The following is a 19372-nucleotide window of genomic DNA, read 5'->3' as shown; positions in this document are numbered from 1 at the left end:
ATTCAGGCACCGTTCAGGACAGCCTTAGCACCACGCCGGGGTCAGTTTTCCATAAGTGTGTGTTTCGTGAGTGTCTATGTCAACATTGGTCGTGTGCTCCGTGTGCTTCACAAAACTCTGGCGACTCATGGTCATCAAACATGTCCTCGGGCAAAATGGGTCCGTCCGCTACACAGTCGGCCATTCCACCGCACCGAACCATATCCCGAAATTCGCATTTCGTGCACGCCGCACAGCCCCAGACGAAATCACGCTCTCAAATCCCACCGAGAGTGCTAAAGGGTTTTTTCACTGCTCCGGACAGCTGGGACGGACGCGGCAAACCGACTGAGGGAATTCAAATCTCAGCCGGCCGGATGATTGATTGGGTTGGAATTGAATTGCAAAACGGCATGAAATCTCGTTTCCGTGTGTCGGCGCTCGGTATGGACAAACAGGCCATGAAAATGCTACAGGAAATGCTGGCACCATTTCCGTTCGATTCCGTTAGTTTGATTAGTGTCTAAATTTATAACTGATCAAGCGGGACAAAGCGGTAGAAAGATGACTAAGGATGAGGAATCCATGGCCTTTTATCATATCTAATGGATGAATTGAAAAAAGAACATTTGTTCAGAATGTGAGATTATAAAGAGAAAGTGTAAATAGTGTTTTTTGACCAATCTAAATTTAGTTCTTTTTCCATAGACGCACAGTGGTCTACAGGCGAACCTTGAGGTTAATTTTATATTTTGATTTCGTCTTACCTTCATAATTTCAACTTAAACTAGGATAGTTGTATAGTATATATTTCAATTTTCTGAGGATTTCACTGATATTCTCAACAGTTATTGTACTTTGAACATGGGTGTCTTGAGGCCATGTGTGTTGTAAATACAACATTGGACGGCTGTTGAAAATCATCTTGGAGGCGATAAATAATGAAGTTAACATTCAAAAATGACCCGGTGAAAAACCATGGCAGCAGCTCCTTAAAGTGTTGAAAATCATGCTGAAGAAATTAAAAGCTATTATGATGGAAAAGAAATGTCAGCTCGATGTGGAATAACATTTTGCTGGCGGTGAATAGCAATGGTTACATTTGAAACTGACTTGGAAAACCCTGTAACTCTGATATAGCATTTCCATCATAATAATATTTAATTTCTTCAACATGATTTTCAACACATCTCAAGCAGGATTTAGTCTAACAGTTCTTTGCGATGTGTTGAAAATCATGTGCACTGAAATATGATTCTGATGCAAATACAACATTTGACAGCTGTTGAAAAACATCTTGGAGGTAGTGAACATTAATTTGCACATTCAAAAGTGAAATTGAAAACTCTGTAAAGATACTCTAATTGACAAAACACTTATAAAAAAATTACAATGTTTGTACATTGCTCTGCGTTAAATCACAGTAATACGTTTCGCTTCGTATATTCCAGTCCTTACTTCGTATTTTTAGTACAACACTTATTTGAGTTTAGTAGATTAGTATTGTTTTAGTACTGCTCGTAAACTGCTTTAAAACTACTCGAAATCTGCTCGATTTTTTGAATGAATATGTTTACAAATCCCTTACATTCTTTGCTTACATTTGCTGAATGTAGCTACCTGTAGTACTATAACCATAGTGGCCTTGAACACTGTCTGCGGCTGACAAGTGGTGGTAGTGTCAAGTGATAAAAATACAAATCAAATCCTTTCGCGAAGTGGGGAACGTTGATTTGGGTGTGCAATGTTATGGTACGGCGAACAAAGCGTAGCTTTCACCGGTGCCACACGACGTGCCCACTGAGCGAGAATCGAATCGTACACCACGGGGTAGCTGTGCAGCGCCGGGCCGGAAATGTGTAACGAATCTGAAACGTCCGTCGCGTTTGAACATCGATCGAACCGTTAACCGCTTTGCCTAGTAGTCCGCCGTCAGCATCATCAGCATACCGGACGCGCACCAACGATGATCGGCACCGTGTCAGTAACGACGGGTAAAACGCTCGCGTATCGCTGACACTTTGTCATCCTTCGGTTGTGGTGGCGTGAAAATTTCGTTTCCTACACACCCTCGTCCGGCGCTATATCCCCCAAGCCGTGTGCAATCGGGCGGACGCGAATCAGATGATGAGTTTGTGCGGCTGGCTGAAAACCTTCAAGCGCAAGGGGAAAAATGCTGTCGGTGCCGATGAGGACGCTGGTGGAAGGACGGGGTGTGATGTGGACGAAATGCGCGAAGAAGCTGGCGAAGCTGACGAACCGGGGCCAACGAATGGCAAACGAAGTGGTGGGGGTTGGGGTCGGAAAATTAAAAATGTCACCAAGCTGGTGACTGGTGAGCGGCGGGAGGAAGCTGCGCCGAAGGGAAAGGATGCGAATTTGGACGAAAATGAACCCGCCGGCGATGATGGCACTGTCGAATGTGACGATGAAGGTAGGTGAATGGTGATTTGTTTGGATATCGTAGAGAGCTCGAAACGAGAGGCGAAGGTCTGCTGGAGTGTGCATGATTGGGGCGTATTTTCTTCTCCTAATATTCGTGATCCTGATGAGTGATGGGTCCTACTAGCTGCGTTTGAAGTGGTGGAATTATTTCGATTATGTAATTTACCTCTCACTACTCTTTTAGGATTTTATGTTGAAATTTAAAAAAATAATACAAAGGAGCATGCATTATAGATCCTAAGAAATACAAACGAAGATTGTTGCTTGTTTTTTACATAAGTTACGCCATACGATCTTTGATCGTATTTGAGTGTGAATAGACTTGCTGTAAGTTGGCATAAATAATAATAATAATTAATCATTTATGAAGATTGTTTTGAAGGCCTTCGTAAAGCTCGTTACTGTTGATATCTTGAGCACACATGACCTCCACAAGGTACATTGCATATGGCCACTGGTTGGAATACGTTTTTTGTTTGCTCATTTAAGAAATAGCCAAAGTGATTCACTGTTTCTGTGAATATTGCTGAATTTTGTTGCCGCTTTAATTTGGGCTCTAACTGTCCAATTATTGTCTCTAAGACATCAATGTTCGCCTACAAGGCATTAATTTTTGACAGTGCCTATCAATTTTTGGCTCTAAGTTTTGACAGTAAGTCAAATGTTTTGTTTACTAAATTTAACCTAATATCTGAAACAATGTGTTCCAAAATTATTCGATTTTAAGCATTTTAGAAATATAATTAAACGAATTATAAAATATTGAAATTGTTAAGTCAAATTTGGACATTTTAATGCAGTGTAAAAAGTTGGCATGCATTTTGAGATGTTTACAATGTCTTGAAAATTGATTTCATTTCATTAGTTTTTCACACAAAAAACTATCAAACTGCTTGGTTTTATCTAGTGCTTATATGATGTAATATTACCATTATCAAAATTCTCCTTAATTTATTTGTAAAATTATCATGATTCTTATAACTGTAAAAAAATAACTGTTCACTTACGTACACATTTTAGAAAACACATGTTGCGTTGATGGAGGTTCGAAATTACACTTTTCAAACTGAAAACGTAAAACATGCTGAAGTTTTCATCAGCTACCAGGCGTCTCCACCATTTGGATTTTCTTATTGAAAATTATACGAAGTGGTGAAATTATACGAAGTGGAATAAATAAATCATATTTTGTGATCATACCGAGTGCTTACCAGTAAATGGAATCAGACATGAAAATCTTTCACTATTAGTTGTATCGATCTACGTGATAATGCCGGCTTATTTTCCTAAGGCTTTCGTGATGCATTAACTACGATGTAGCCACGGAACCGCCAAAAAAATGAAAAATGAAACTATAACGAATCTCTCTATTCTATTTGATCTATTTGAATATTGAAACTTTATTCAAACTATTTATAATGACTGTTACATATATTCATTTTATTTGTGCGCTTGTTTATTGTTAAAAAAAAGACTTTAAATTTTCCTGGCACACCTGATGATACACGACGAACAAATATATTACGCTGCATATTGACTCGTCCCAGCTTTATCAACTACAGCTTCTACACCTACGATGTGGTGCTGTTTACATCCGCACCGAAGCACGCTCGAAAGCGCCTCTCGTGCACACAACATGCGTTAACCTTTCGACCGGAAACGTGATGAATAACTTAAACCTTTCGCTGCTGTCCTAACATTGACCTAAGCAAACAACTAACCTTACCCAAGCCAACACACACACACACAACACACCATCCTGCACAGCTTCCAGCGTGTACTCAGCTCTCCCTCTCCAACACATTCGCGTTTGAGTACATGTGTGTGGGTGTGAGTGTATGGTTGTACCCTTGGCTGGGCTCACGTTGTGTTCCCTTTTAATGTGCACTGTTGAAATGAACTCGTGCAGTGGCATCATCAGCATCACCATCACCATCCAAAAGTGTCTAATATACCTCCTATCAATAACCGGGTCCCGTCGTGTGTCTTCACAAAAGCACCGTCAAAGTATTGCATCCACCAGCATAGCCACCATCATTTCCACCAGCCTAATGGGTCATGGTGCGTTGCGCTGTAACGGCAGGCTAATAACGAACCTTGTGCAGCGCATTCCCATTCACCACGGAAGGTTAAGCAGGGTGCGCCCCATATGATTGGCAAAGAACGCCAATGCTCGTGCCTGCTCGCACGGCGTAACACCATCCCCTTGGGCGAGCCTTGCATGACGGACGGACGAGGGGAAGATATGGGGGCATAATAGTAGAAGATAGTGCCGCCTGGCGAGCTTTATGAGAGTCTGCTCGGTTGTTGGTGTATTGATTATTTTGCATGCCTGTGCTGTGGCTGGGTTGAGATGAGCTAGTGAGAAGAGAATATTATAAAGTTCTTCAGGGCGCTGTGGTGTGTTGCCCGACACAGGGCACTGCTGTTTGGCCGCGCAACGCTGTGCAGAAAAATATGTGCAGAAGAATAAGTTTCTTGTGGCAAGTTTCCCACTAAACGATGTTTTATGAGAGCATAATTATGGAATGTAGAGAAAAAAACCCCACACAATCCGACTTTAAAAGTACGCGTTTTTTCCAGCAGGGTTGTTTCTTCATTTCTTTGAAACATTGTTTACACCATCGTACCAGCGCTACCAATCCCAACCGCAGCAGGCATCCAACCGAATGCTCCAGCACTAAACAAGGTTAATGGAAAGATAATATTTACAACACGGGACCCTTCCAATCGCGCCGCTAGATCGTGCATTAAAGGGTGCTGCACAAAAACAAACATATCAGTTGTGCCGACAAAAGTCAACCTTTAACGGTTGAGAAGGTGTTGCCAGATAAACGTACGTTTATCCCCCTTCGCCCCACGGTCGAACCCCTTTGCGGAAGAAATCTGAACCTCTGTCGGTCGGACGGGGAATGGGTTGTTGGTGACGGCAGGCAGGCAGGCAGGTCTATCGACCTTCTAGCAAACGAGCGCACTCGCGTCTACTTTCCCGGAACACACACCTGCAAGCATTGCTTTCCAACACTCCTTGGCTGGCGGCGCACCGCACGCCTCCTAAGCCTTCCTTGCGAACCTTCTTTGCGGTGTGGTGTAGTGCGTGTGTTTGTGTTCTTGACACACTGTCGTCACATTTGTGGTAGCTTACCATTAATCATGAGAGCATCTTGGAGCGCCACAAAATTCAGAATAAAGCTTCAGCAGTGTACACAGGCCAACGATGTGTAAAGATCTTTTAATCGCGCGCTGAAGCATACAGTACAAGCATACGCAACAGAAAATGAATAAAATGAAGCGCTGAAAACCACATTTCAATTTTTCTCGCCCAAATTTGCTGATCGTAAACACAGCACAAAAGATGGTGGTGCTGATTTCTTTGGTGATTCAATTCCTGTGCGGTGATTTGCTTCTTCCCGCACGTGTTGCGCTTTCCGCAATCAGATATCACTTCCTTCCCGCGGCTGTGGTGTTCCGTCACAGCGCGTTACGCTTTCCGTTGTCTCGCTCGCAATCGAAGCTCCGGTTGCCGGATATTGCTATTTTGTAATCTTCAAACATTCTCCACGTGGCTGGCGAGCCCCTCCCGTCGCTCTGCAAAGTGTGTGTCCCCTTCCCGCCACCGGGTGGATCAGTTGCTGCAAAGAGCGCCATCTGTGTGCGGCGCCGTGTATTTTTAGCATGAATCTCACGCAAAGCAGCCGAGTACGAGTTGTGCGAGTTTGCTATGCTTTGAATATTAATGCAACATTGTTCTACAGATGCGTTATTCTGCTCACGCTGTGTCACTGCTCTTATGATTCTTTTTTGGTGGGGGGACGAATCTCGTATGCCAACGAATCCAGACATATTGCACGGTCGCTATGAATAATCCTACCTGTCTCATGTCACTGTCGGTTTTGATGTTTGTTACAGGAGCCACGGAAATAATTATTTAAATGACTAACAGCAGAATTCTAAATGAAAATTCAGAAATGATTGACAATAATATGAGTGTGGTTTAATTCCACAGAAACTAACTTCTACATCAGTAGCAGCCGTAAAAATATAAGAAAAATAACCAAAATAATGTTACAAATCAGTATGTTTCAAAAATTTTGGATAGTTTCACAATACTAGCCATCTTTTTTACACGTTTTTTTTTTGACAGATGTTTGACAGTTGGCGGCAGAATTCATGTCAAACAACTCGCTAAACTGATTAATTGACCAGTTTATCAAGGCTATAACTAGTTTGGAACGATGTTTTAAAATGTATTAAATCTAATATCAAAATTCTTTTTAATGCATCTTTGGGATAAATGAAAACACGACCTTGTTTTGACATTTTTTCGAGCAGGTACTCGAATCGAATTCTAACCTGGTGGCTGAAATAATCTAGGCTGTAAATCGCTGGCTAGTTTTGTTTGTAGTTTTGTACGGAGTGTTGACATGATTTCAGTCGCCAACTATCAAACTCCATATAAAAAAGCTGGCTAGTATCGTGAAAAGTTCTTCCTTATATTTTGGCTAAAAAACCTGATATTGGACTTCAGACGGATGTCTCCGGAACGCAATATTCGCGTAACCTGGGAAAAAACTGTATAGAACATTAAACCCGGATGATGAATAATGTTCTACTCGGGTCATAGTTAGAAAATTAATTTAAATAGTAAACGAGGTAGCTCACTCTTTTGAGCAAGGTAACATAATGAAAGTAGTACACATTATGCGCAGGGATATTTCATTACACAGTAAAAATAAATTGTTTCTAGTGGTGGGAGCTCGGAATCGGACCTACCCGATTCCAATTCCGTGTTCGGAATCAATTCCGGAGTCGATTCGGATGCTCGAATCGATTCCGATTCCGGAGGCGATTCCGGAGCCGATTCCGCAGCCGATTCTGGAGCCGATTTCGGAGTTGCCTCCGGATCTGATTCCAGAGCCGATTTCGGAGTTGACTCCGGAGCCGATTCCAGAGTTGACACCAGTGCCGATTCCAGAGTTGACTCCGAAGCGAAATCAGTCCGGGAATCTCCATAAAAATGGATCTTTTACAAGTAAATTTTGATTTTTTGCGGTTAATCAGTACGTAGTATGATGATTGGACCCAATTTTTGTGGCGATGCCGAACCTGACTCCGTTTGGAAACTGATTATAATTTAGGAGCCAATTCCGATTCGAAAGCCGATTTAGATTCCGGAACCGATTCCGGATTCGATATCGGAGCCGATTCCGATTCCGGAGTCAAATCCGGAGTCAATTCCGGAACCGATTCCAATTCCAAAGCCGATTCCGGAGTCGATTCCGGAGCTGATTCCAAAGCCGATTCCGGAATCATTTCTGGAGCCGATTCCGGAACCAATTCCGGAGTGGATTCCGATTCCGAAGTCGATTCCGATTCCGGAGTCGATTACGATTCCGGAGCCGATTCCGGAATCGATTCCGGAAACTGATTCCGGACCTACTATCCGGAATCGATTCCCAGAAAACTGTGGAGCTTTCCCGGATTCGATTCCGACAAAAACTTCATTTTTCCCATCACTGATTGTATCTATTACTTAAGAAAAGGATGATTTTACCACAAAATGTATTAACAGTGCCATTACAATATTACCCTTTCCTTAAATGGCTGTGTCTCTCAAATGAATCAATTTAATGGCATTGGCTCTACCGCCACCTGAAGCTCTCCCTGTTTCCTTAACGATCCAGTGAAGCGAAAAGTGTATTTAAAGCACACGATTAAACCATCCAATTAATAATTAAAACGCAATGTGCTTTTGGCTGATAGTCAGTTTCGGAACCACCGCAACCGTCTGAAATCACTTGCCGTCCCCTGCTTATGCTGCTTGTGTGCCGCTTGTGTTACGCAACTCGTAACAACAGTGCAGGAAAAGAACCGAATCCTAACCTAGCACAACACCGACAGCCTGCGTGGGTGCCACTGCGGGGACTGGTTGAGTGAGTAACCTTCTTATCGCGTTTTCACGGGCGTAAAACGAGAGAAAATAATCCTTTTGCCCTGTCAATTTCCCACTTCCACCGCGCCATTTTCCAGTGGGGTGGAAGTCAATGGAAGACAACGGTAGGCCTGGGGGGTCATTTCTGTGCTGTCGGTGTGGGGTGGCCCGCTGAAAGAGGCTAAAATTGTAATTGCTCTCCCGGACCGGCAACCGCATGCCATTATCATAAATCTGCCGGTTTATGTTGATCGTCTTACGTCAGGAGAAATCCACTGCTTCTGGGGAGTTTGGGTGAGTTCTTTTTTTTTTTTTTAAAACCCCACAAGCGGAAACTGTGCTGGATGTATGTGTGTGTGGGTGTGTGTGTACATTATGCTTATCGATTTTACCATCGGAGGGCTGTGTGGCATTAACAAGCAAATTCGTTTTACAACCACGTACGCTTCGGACGACTGGACGTGTTGCGAAAATTATGCACCGACAAAAGAGAGACGTTAGCTGGGACGAGATGACACACTAACCAGCTCGAGCCCATAAACTCTAACCTGGAGGGATTTCCAAGTGGTATTTCCAAGAGGAAGAGATGAGCCTCACATTATGTGTAGCAGAACATAAAGCCGGACGACGGGTGCGATGATAAAGTGGTTTTTATTTTTGGACTCACGTGACTGGTCTTAACCGTCCAGAAAGCGAGGTGGGTTGTTGCTCAATGTTGCTGCGGTAGAATGCTTTTAGCCCCAGGCCCAGCCAGCGTCGGAAAAGCTCAATCGAAAATCGTTTATTTCATTTGCGGATCGAATCAAATTACGTTTGATTGGGTTATTTATACAGCTTGCCTTTATTTTTAATCGACGCTGTGTGTTTCGATCGATCGCAACATTTAAACCCACCAGCTACGGCTCCGATGAAGTCGAGAATCGATTAAAAGGGGAAATTTAGCTTGCCAAGCGCGCGTAGTATGGCATCATCGACGGGGCACGTACGACAAACTATGTTGTCACATACCGAGTGGCAGGCAGCGGTGCTTGGTTGCGCATAAATCAACAGCGCGTTGATTCTGCGAACCCATTTCGCAGTCATTAATATGCAGCGAGCGGCACTGATTGGATGAAAATGTTGCATTCGGCTCGGGTGACACATTGTGAGATGGTAAGCTGTTTTAATTGCATTGATTAATAACGACCATTCCGCACCGAGGAAATCGGAATGAATAATTTCTTGTTTTCATTCAAATTTATGATCAATGCTTCGTTACATCGGTATTATAAACAGAATATTTGCTTACTGGTACACATATATCATACTGTTACAGTAAGAGCATGTATCTTTAGGCAGCAAAATAACAGGTCATTTATTGAAATATTTTATAATCTTTAAACTTGTTCTACACCCAGCAAAAGTTACACATTCAACCTCATGCAAATAAAATTCCCTTCGCTCTACTGACTGCTCCGAATATCGAATAGCTGTGAATCGAAAACTCTTTTGCTCACTCAGTACTTTGTGCACTAAAGGGGAAAAACATAAGCATACGCCGGTATCAAGCAGAAACATAAATCGCAACTCATTTATTGCGATTTTATTACCATTCTTTATTCGCAATGAAAACATCGCAGTCCGCCATCCTCGGCACTGGACTCCATGAGGGATACAACAGCAACAACAAAAAAAACTTACCAGGACGAGACGATACGCGAGGATCAAACGCATGGAGCAGTCATTTCCTTGCGCTGGTATAATTTGCCGTATCATATGCCGCGGCGCCAGCCCAGCCCAAATGTTTGTCCCGCCATCGACTGGCCGGGTTGTGTTTGGTGTTGTAGCTGCGAAAACAAAATCATCTGTATATTCTATGGTGTTTGCTATTGTGTATCATTGGGGTGTCCTTTTCTCTCTCTCTCTCTCTCTCTCTCTCTCTCTCTCTCTCTCTCTCTCTCTCTCTCTCTCTCACACACACACACACACATACACACACATTTCATCGAAAGTACAGAGGGCGAGGAGAGTGGTTTCGGTAGGTGTGTTTATGCTTTGTGAACAACTTAGAGCCATCGTGGCTAAGGACTGAACGGTCTGCCCAAGCAAAATGATAAATGTGAGGATTTCGAATGACGTATTTCCTAGCTACGGTCTGTGTTGTGTGCCAAACTAGGGGGCACCCTTGTGAAAAGTGCCATGCTGTGAGCTCTACTGTACGTGAGCTCTCCTTTCGGTACTGATGGAACTGTGATGGAATAGTAAGGAATTTAATATTTTTGTGATATGTTGATATTAGCCATTCCGATGCCTTCTCGAGCGAGCTTTTGACCTTAAAGTGTCCTGTGTGTCGTCAAACTACTGTGTTTTGTTTGAATTATTGTGGGAAAATGTTAAAACAAATATAGGAAAAAAGGATCGCTTTACCTTCGTAAAACATGTATTCATTACTTTTTTATTTCAAGCTTTTCATTGTTTATAGTGTTTGCTACAAGACTGACTAATGCAGAATTAAACTTTTGATACCACGATTTATTGGTCAGTTCCCATGATTTTTTGGTGCGTTCCCACGATTTTTTGATTGTATCCCATAGACTTTTGGTTCGTTCCCATAATGTATTGGTATTTTCCGATTGGATATCAATACAATTGGACCAAACAATTATGGGAAACGACCAAAAAATCGTAGGAACGCACCAACAAAATATGGGAAACCACCCTCAATTGATCGGAATCAACCAATAAATTGTGGGAAACCCTGTATAGGATTTATCTCCTTATCTGGTTACATGACTGCTTATTTGACATGTGATGTCAGAACAAAGGGAAGACATGTCCTTATGACCTAATTTCACAGAGATTTCAGGAACCACCCCAACTGTGGTATTTGAATTGTTAAGTCATTTAGTTACCCTTTTCTTCTTGTTAGTCTGATGTCTTAGGAGTGTCCAAAATTGCTCAGGACATCGTACTATCGACTGTCAATCCCATAATTAATGATGGACCGCATCCATACCATCTTGCCATTTCAATTTGGGGCTATCACACACAAACCCTTCGCTGTCATTATAAACAGTCTATAACGACTTAACGGGTCGGTACGTTCGTTGTCAAGCGTATGAAACGGCTAACAATTGGAATCTGGCGGATTTGATTCTACATCACAGAGTCCATCGCATAACTCGTAATGCTCGTCACTCCGACAAGTTCTTCTTCTATTTGGCGTAACGTCCTACGCGGACATGCCGGCCTTTACAGGCTTTCGAGACTTAATTCATTACCACTGTAAGACATTATATTTTATTTTCTGCACAAAGCTACTGCATACCGCACAAGTCCTATCTTGCCGACTTCTTTAAGAACACCCATCATTTTATCCTTCGAAATAGATGGCTCCATTGTTTTCTCGTTCGATATCCCACTTCTGAGGTTTATATAACTAGCGAGCTAAATTCAATGTTTACACCACGTAGCCGGATAGTCTATCCTTGCTACGGGGGGGGACGGTCTATTCTGGGCTTGAACAAATGACGGGCATGTTATTGAGTCGTTCGAGTTTACGACTGTACCACTGGACCGCCCCGCCGACTCCGATAAGTAAGTAAAGTGAAAACCTTGGGCTGCCTTTTTGAAGTATCCCCAAAAAATATAATGTTGATGTCAAAGTACTCTAAAGCAAACAATGCACAATAATGACGAAGATTCTTCTCTTTGTCTAATTTTTAATTGGAGGCTCTAGTCGGAATGTAAACATTACAAATTCAAAATCATTAGCGTGTGATACTAAGAGTTCATTAATTGACGAATAGTACAATATTTGACTCACTAGGTAGAATTACTTGGTTTATCAAAGATTTCCATTCAGATCAAAGAAAGAGAGCTTTCCAGCCATTTTCACATCAGTTATATCCAACCGATTACCACAACATTATCTGTAGAGTTTTTATTTTGTACAGTTCAACGTATTGTTAATAAGAACAAATGTTTTCTCTCGAGTGTTGACTATATCTTTACATCATTCTAGTATGCTAGAAACATAGAGCCAACATCTCCATGTACATCTCCGTAGCTCCCACAACCTTCATCTTCCATTATTAGTTGAGGCAATTGTTAAAATGTACCATCTGCAAAAAAGGTTCCAACGCAAGGTGGTGCACCTTCATTGGCTTCATTTTGAATACACGTTTCACTTCGAGGGAGATACACATGAGAACATTCACCAGAAAGGCACGCGCTACGCCCGTTTTTTCCCCCCCGGTACACCCTTATTACCGTTCACAACAGAAAATGTGCATCCATTTATCTGGCTGCTGTGTAAGCTTGTCCTATCCCTGGTCCACCCCTGGTAAAGCTGCACCTTATCCCTCCGCTTGCAAAACAATGCTAACCGCCATCAAAGGCAGAATGATTCGCTTGAACCATGGCAATACTCTACATCGCGCACCGTTGCCGGTGGTGAAGCTTCTTCGTCTTTGAATTCAATTTTCGTGACTAGTCGCGATCTTAACATTCACTGGAACGAAACGGAAAAATGTCTTCTGTTACACTGGCAGCTATCCATTTCGGATTCGGAAATTTTACTTTCGCTCTTTTGTGTTTTTCTTTTTATTCTTTTTTACGCTGCCACCTACTCTCGGCACAGCGCGGTAGTACATTGAAGCGCGGCTGGCAAGCATCAAGATGATGAAAGACGCTAGCCGGTTGCCAGCCGTACCAGGGAGGCGAAATATTTGCTCAATGAAAGCAGCTTTGCGTCTTTCGTGCCCACTCGAGGGTTTCGCCCAGTGGCGTGGTGGCGCTCGTTTTTTGTTGTATTATTCTTATTTCCAGAGAAAATAGATACCGGTGTAAACCGTGCGAACGAAGGAAGCTCACGTTTCTTTGCCCCAACATTGCCGCGATCCCGTACAGCCGAGCTACGACTTACTCATTTCTCTATTTTCGAGTAGCACCCTGTGAAGTGGTGTCTTTTTTCTATGAAGCTAAGAAAGGAGGAAGAAAAAAATGAGCAAATAACAAAGCAAGGAGGATCAATTTGTGCGTCTACGTAATTCAATCTGAAGCATCGCTGAAATTGTGTCCTCGCACACAGCTCATTTTTCCGCCAACATGCACGGCTACTGTATCCGCGCCCGCTTTGCGTTGGGTTGAATGAAGCGCACAAATGAAAGAAAGATTAATAAAATTTGCATCGTCTTGTTCCAGGAATGTTTTCTAAGGAATAAACAACAACAACAGGCCAATATTCTGTTTTATGTAACATCGTTATAGCAATTGAAAGTTTTAAAACGGCTCACAAAACACTGACAAGCCCATTTAATCCTAAAACTAAGCAGAAAAGATGTCGTCGTCACATAATTTTGGCCTGTTTTTTTGTATCTTCAGCGTATTCCAGCGTGTGAGTTAAGCCTTTTCAAATGCAGGGTCCCACGAAACCTTCCACGAAACGGGCCACGAATCGCAAAGAGCCCACAATTAAGCCTCTTCATACTTCCTTCCCAACGCAATTAGATGGGCGAGCTCTGTGGGGTGTTGCGTACACCTTTTCTACCAGGAACCAACCAAATTGACGCTCCAATTAATCCCTTTCTTGCCGCCCATATTCAGACAGCATGTTGCACACCTGAATAAGCCCCCCCCCACCGCACGCGCACAATTCGTCAAGTATCACTTGGGCGAAGTATAATCGCATCATTCGCATTTGCTCCCGACAAGAAGCGCTTCACACGTAGTTCCGGCAGCGATGTTCGTAATTTACCGTCACGTTTGGATGGGGTTTTTTTGGTGTCTTGCGTCTTACGCTAATGGTGACGCTAATTCGCACACGCCAGGTTGCGTACTGTGCTGGCGGGCAATTAATTAGTGCACCCCGGTCCCCGCAGACAGGTGTGGGAACGTGAGCGATATAAAAGTTTCGCATCATCCGCCCCTGGCTAGGTTGGGGAAAAGGATTAAAAGCTTATGACAAGGTCCTCGCACCCAAGGTTACCCAGCGGTTCTTCACACGCTCATTCATCGTTCGAATTCTTTGTGTCTATTTGAAAGGAGAGAATAGTGCTTACACGAGTGCTTTCAAGCAAGCTCGAGAAAAGAACGAACGAAGGAATATCCTGTGTGAACAGAATGAAGGATTGCCTTCCGTTTAATTAGATCAAGCATGCGGTGGGCGCTGCTTTCAATACATAATTCACTAACGCCTGATAAAGTCCCGTTAAGGTAAGGAACTAATACAGAGTGCTGTTCTAGAAATGGTACTTAATTTTACGTTGTATGCTTGGAAAGATGATTGGATTCTTTCGATTGCTTAATAGCTACACTACAGATACATGTCAGGAAGTTTGAAAGCTTAAAATTTTGCGTTTGCTAGTGTTTTAGTAACTACTTTTGTAAAGTTGGGATTGTTGAAATTATAGCACTTTTAAATGCCTGTATATTAGTACCTTTTGTTCCAATGGATTTGGATTTTGAATGAAATCTAGCTAAAACGTCGTTAAACTCCAATAGATAATATGTAGCCAGAATCATAGCTGTAAACTAAAAAATCGTATCTCAGGATGCATCTATTTATTAATTCAAATTATATCTTCAATGTCTCATGTCTTCAATATCTCATGAGTTCAAGGTCCTGGCTGGTCTGGTCATGTTTCTGCACATTGACTGTCACTGTCACAAGAGCATTTAAGCTACGAAACAATAGGTCAACTTGGCACTGTGTCCATCAAATATTCACCATGCGTTTTTTCGCTCATCAAACGGTTCGCTTAGGCTCTCCGGCCCGAACCAAATCCAGCGATTAACGCCCGACGTTATCGCTTGATCGGAATAATCTTTCGTTGCTTGCTGCTGTTCGCCATTCGGCACACCCTGCAAGCCATATCGTGCAAAGATCTTTGGATCACCACGGGTTTTCCAGCTATCGTTCGATACACTTCGATTTGCTCGGCATATAGTGTCTTGGCATAATGTCGCCTCGTTTGACAGCTCATCGATTGGTGTGCGGTTGACTAGCATACTAATCAATGTCTGCTTCAAGATGGTCACCAGGAAAGAACACGAAGAGGCAGTAACGTAGAAAATTCTTCTGTGAGCTTTTGTTTTTTTTTTTGTAAGAAAATCCTCGTTCTTCGTTTGACTGTTTCGCTGATTTCGCTGACTTGCCGATGGCAATTTAATGCGAATTTTCTCCTGTTTTCCCGCACGGCTAACCTCTGCTGGCAGTGGCAATTTTTGCACCAGCAGAAAACTGATCGGGAAGTATGATTTATCGTCCGATTGTGTTGTGACTCTATGTCCATTATCAACGTCTTTCTTCCACTCCTGCAAGATATCAACGTTAGTACGATAAACTTTGTTCGTTTAGGTTTTCAGTTGTCCTGGGAAGCTGAACCTCAAAACCAAGCTAGTCCGTGGCTAAAAAGTATGGATTAAAACAAAGGCAGCTGTGTCTTACTTATATATTGGTCTCTTTCTTAGTATACGACCAAGTCCATGCAAACTTACGCTTCATGTTTGTTTTCATTAAGTCAAACATGATCCATCTCCTGCCACATCATCCGCTTATCAACTCATCGCTCCGTACATAATATTCATTGTGTTGTGCTTGATGCTGCGGCTTTGTGTTTGTTGGCTGCTGCAGGGCACAAGCGTCTACTACTCATCCGAATGTGTCGGGGATATGTGAGCCCTGTCATAACGTTTGCAGTGAATGCTGTAAGCACCCTGCCATGTCAGGCATACGGGCACCAAAAGAACCATTCGCGAATGGCTCCCCCCACTCTGTGTCAGGTTATATTTGTCTAGAATGCGTATTTTATACTTATCTTTACCAACTTCGGGCCGTACGAACACAATTGGGCTCGAAAGTTTCCAGCCTACAAGCTTGTGTGTTTGCATTACTTTTCGAGGCCCTCGAGCGAATCTGTATCCCGTTTCAGAAATTTTGGGGAAAACTGCTGGTGTGCTATTGTTTTTCGCAAACCCAACTGACGAGGAAGGAAGGTAGTTGTTTATATTACGGAGAACTTTCGGACTAAATAGGCTGGCATTTAATTAGAGCTCTCGTTCTAGAGCGTTGGGCTATGTTTTGTCCTGGATATTTCTAAGAAAATGACCTCATTGAAATTGATAAAAACTAAAATATTGTGCTATCTGTACAATATCTTTTAAAAATTATAATCATCGATGACTTGCTCCATCGATGGAAAGCTCAAATCCAACGGTAAACCACAAATAACACAATACCCGTAAGCTGTAAAATCAATCTAGAATTTCCCAATCAAAAACTCAATTTACGACACATCAGCTACAAGTGACAGGTCCGTTTGTGCCAACGTTTATACCCCTAGGGGGTGTTATGTTTGCCGTCTCTCTTTAGCTTTTCAAAAGAAACGCTGCCGTTACGATAAAGCCTGGGAAAAATGGGATCGAGAGGTTTGGCAAGAACACGGTAAACACTCACCTCATCTCCACCGATCCGAACAACCGCTTGCACAGCGCAGCCTTGCCGTTCTGGGAAGGTTACGTAAAACGGCACCTTGCCACCTACCCTTACACCTACGCCGACGTGTGAGCCCGGGAATGTATTTTAGAAAACAAACATCTCTTACCTGGGAGCGGTGGAATCGAACCATATCGGCCCTCCCCAGAACTGCTGGTCTCTCGAAACCCTATCCCAAGAAACTACGTAATCCTTAGCGTCGTCGTCCCCTTTAAGCTGTTTAGGGTTGCGCTCAAATCGTCACCGTCGGCTCTGGGACCTTCTTGCTTTCTCTCTCTCTCTCTTACTCTCTTTCACGGATGAATGAGTAATGTGCATTCAACTCGCTTTGTTAATGTGTTTCTTCGTCTAATACCCACAGCCAGCGTTTTCATCGGATCCCGAGCGCGCCGATAGGAACGATAAATCCACTACGGCAGACTCTGCCTGCCGTATGCACACTCACACCCCGACTTAAGCTGACCACTCTGTTTGCTGGTGGAGCAAGGATCGTTGGGACTTTTTAACGAACAACAACAAAAAACACGAAACACGTAAAGAACGGTACAATCCAAGTGCTTTCTCGTCCGTAAAGTTGAATGTATGAAAACATTTTAGTGCCTTTCTTTGTCGCCTGGCAGCCAGGGAAAATGGGGAAAAGGTTGGACTTTGAAAGGATTTCACTAATATCCCGCTGCAAAGTAAACGCCATTTCGTGAGGCGGAAAGAAAAAAGGTTCTGTTTGTTGTTTGCGTACTACCCGCTCTTCGTTTTGTGTGACCCCGGTCGCGTTTGGTCCATTGGGCCAGTGACGTTCTTAAAGCCTGGGTTTCGTTTGCGGAACTGTGGATTCCTAAAAATAAATAAATTCTTACGCAAAGGGGTTTAACCCGCCAAACACAGGGCGTGCACAGATGACTGAAGAATTAGTGTGACTTGAGGGTTAAGTGACAATAACAGCTCTATTAGCATTAGTTCATTGGTGAAGTGTATGTAAGGTATAAGTGCTTCCCATACGTAACAAATTTATCCTGCAATGAGTGTATCGAAATGTGGCAAATATCTGAAACTACTGGAGAATAAAGCAGGCAGAGGAGTCTCGACTCCATATGAAATGTTTCCAAATTTGTTTTCTAAAGGTAGTTCCGGAAGTCTCAGCAGGTTGCAGTAACTAGCAGATGTCTATTGCTGTAATATCAATGGCGCTTTAAGAACTTTGGAGTTCGTCACATTTAAGGTTTTTGTTTTAATGACTAGTGCTTAAACAAGTTGTCTAGGATAACATCTAATGAAGGACCCCATACGTCGCGCCATATCGATGCTTCTTCGGGGGTGCCGCAGGGGAGTAACCTTGGACGGCTGCTGTTTGTCATTTTCCTGAATCCCGACGCGAAGCTGTTCCTGCCTATCCGTGACCGGTCTGACCAACTCCGCCTTCAAGCCACTCTAAGTGCCTTCCAGTCATGGTGCTCTTTGAATGGTCTTGAATTGTGCGTCGAGAAGTGTGTTTTGTGTTACGTTTGCGAGAAAGCGATGCCCCTTAGTGTATAACTATGCGTTAAATGGATCTACCATTGGGGGCAAAAGCTGTGTCACGGATCTAGGAGTGCTCCTTGACGAAAAGTTGAGCTTCCACGACCAGCTAAAGCACGTTGTCACTAAGGGTAACCAATTGATCGGCTTACTAAAACAAATAGCACGAGACATCACTGACCCGGTCTGCATCAAGACGCTATACTGCGCTTTGGTGCGGCCAGTGCTAGAATACGCTTGGGTAGTATGGTGGCTAACAGCTGCTCGCCCCCCTAGCTCGTTTAGAGTCGATCCAGCGCAAATTCACGCGGTTCGCTTTGCGCTCCTGGAGTGCCCAACTGGACTATGAGGGACGCGAGACATTGAAGCAACGGAACTGCAACGCTCAGAGGCTGTTTGTCGCGGGACTTCTTGACAATCGGATCGACTCGTCCGCGCTTCTTTCGAAGCTCAACATGTATGTCCCGCCGAGATCGCTTCGAGCTAGATCGCTATTGGCTTCTCGGATGGTTATTCGTATGTGCCGTGAGTTTAATGTCATTTGTGATCGTCATCAACCTGACATGTCGCGCACCGAATCGCTGAATAGTATTCGTATTGTGCGACCGTTTACGTGTTAATTATTTTACAGCATAGTCGATTCTACGTGTGGAATGTCCGGTATTTTGGAGATTTGAATCGATGACGGGCGTGTTGTTAGATCTTATAATAAAATGACATCCTTCACAATGTCATTTTAAAGTAGAAAATTATTATTAATTGAGCACACATTTTGCAAAAAATTATTTAGATAAGCTAACGCTTGTTTTGTGCACTTAAGAATGAATTTGTAGTATCAAAATGCATTAGGTTTTTGTTTAAAGAATTCCAATTTCAACGAGAGTTAAGGTTTATTGTATTCTATACTGTCATACTGTGTATAAAGTTTGTGTGACTAATTTCTAATGACATATTCAAAGTTGCATTTTTTTTCTCTTCAAACTCTCTGTAGTATGTTGTGATCCATTTAATCAAAGAAATGAACTTAA

The 19372-nt window shown here is 42.9% G+C and overlaps 1 protein-coding gene across 3 annotated transcripts in view; it reads left to right on the top strand.

The window, feature by feature from the left end:
- LOC120900105 (cytochrome b5 reductase 4) overlaps positions 1-19372 on the top strand; it is a 57515-nt gene that overhangs the window by 13283 nt on the left and 24860 nt on the right. For 2 of the 3 annotated variants that reach the window (XM_040306699.1, XM_040306700.1), the window contains exon 2: positions 1596-2413. The exons of the other annotated variant lie outside the window; for it this stretch is intronic. In XM_040306699.1, the coding sequence (XP_040162633.1) occupies positions 2104-2413 (310 nt within the window). In that variant the 5' untranslated portion in view covers positions 1596-2103. The remainder of the gene's footprint in view (positions 1-1595; positions 2414-19372) is intronic. 3 annotated transcript variants of the gene reach the window in all.

Source organism: Anopheles arabiensis, chromosome 3 (assembly GCF_016920715.1).
Source record: "Anopheles arabiensis isolate DONGOLA chromosome 3, AaraD3, whole genome shotgun sequence".
Classification (NCBI taxonomy): domain Eukaryota; kingdom Metazoa; phylum Arthropoda; class Insecta; order Diptera; family Culicidae; genus Anopheles; species Anopheles arabiensis.
The sequence above is the reverse complement of the archived record's forward strand: the minus strand, read 5'-3'. Positions and strand labels throughout refer to the sequence as shown.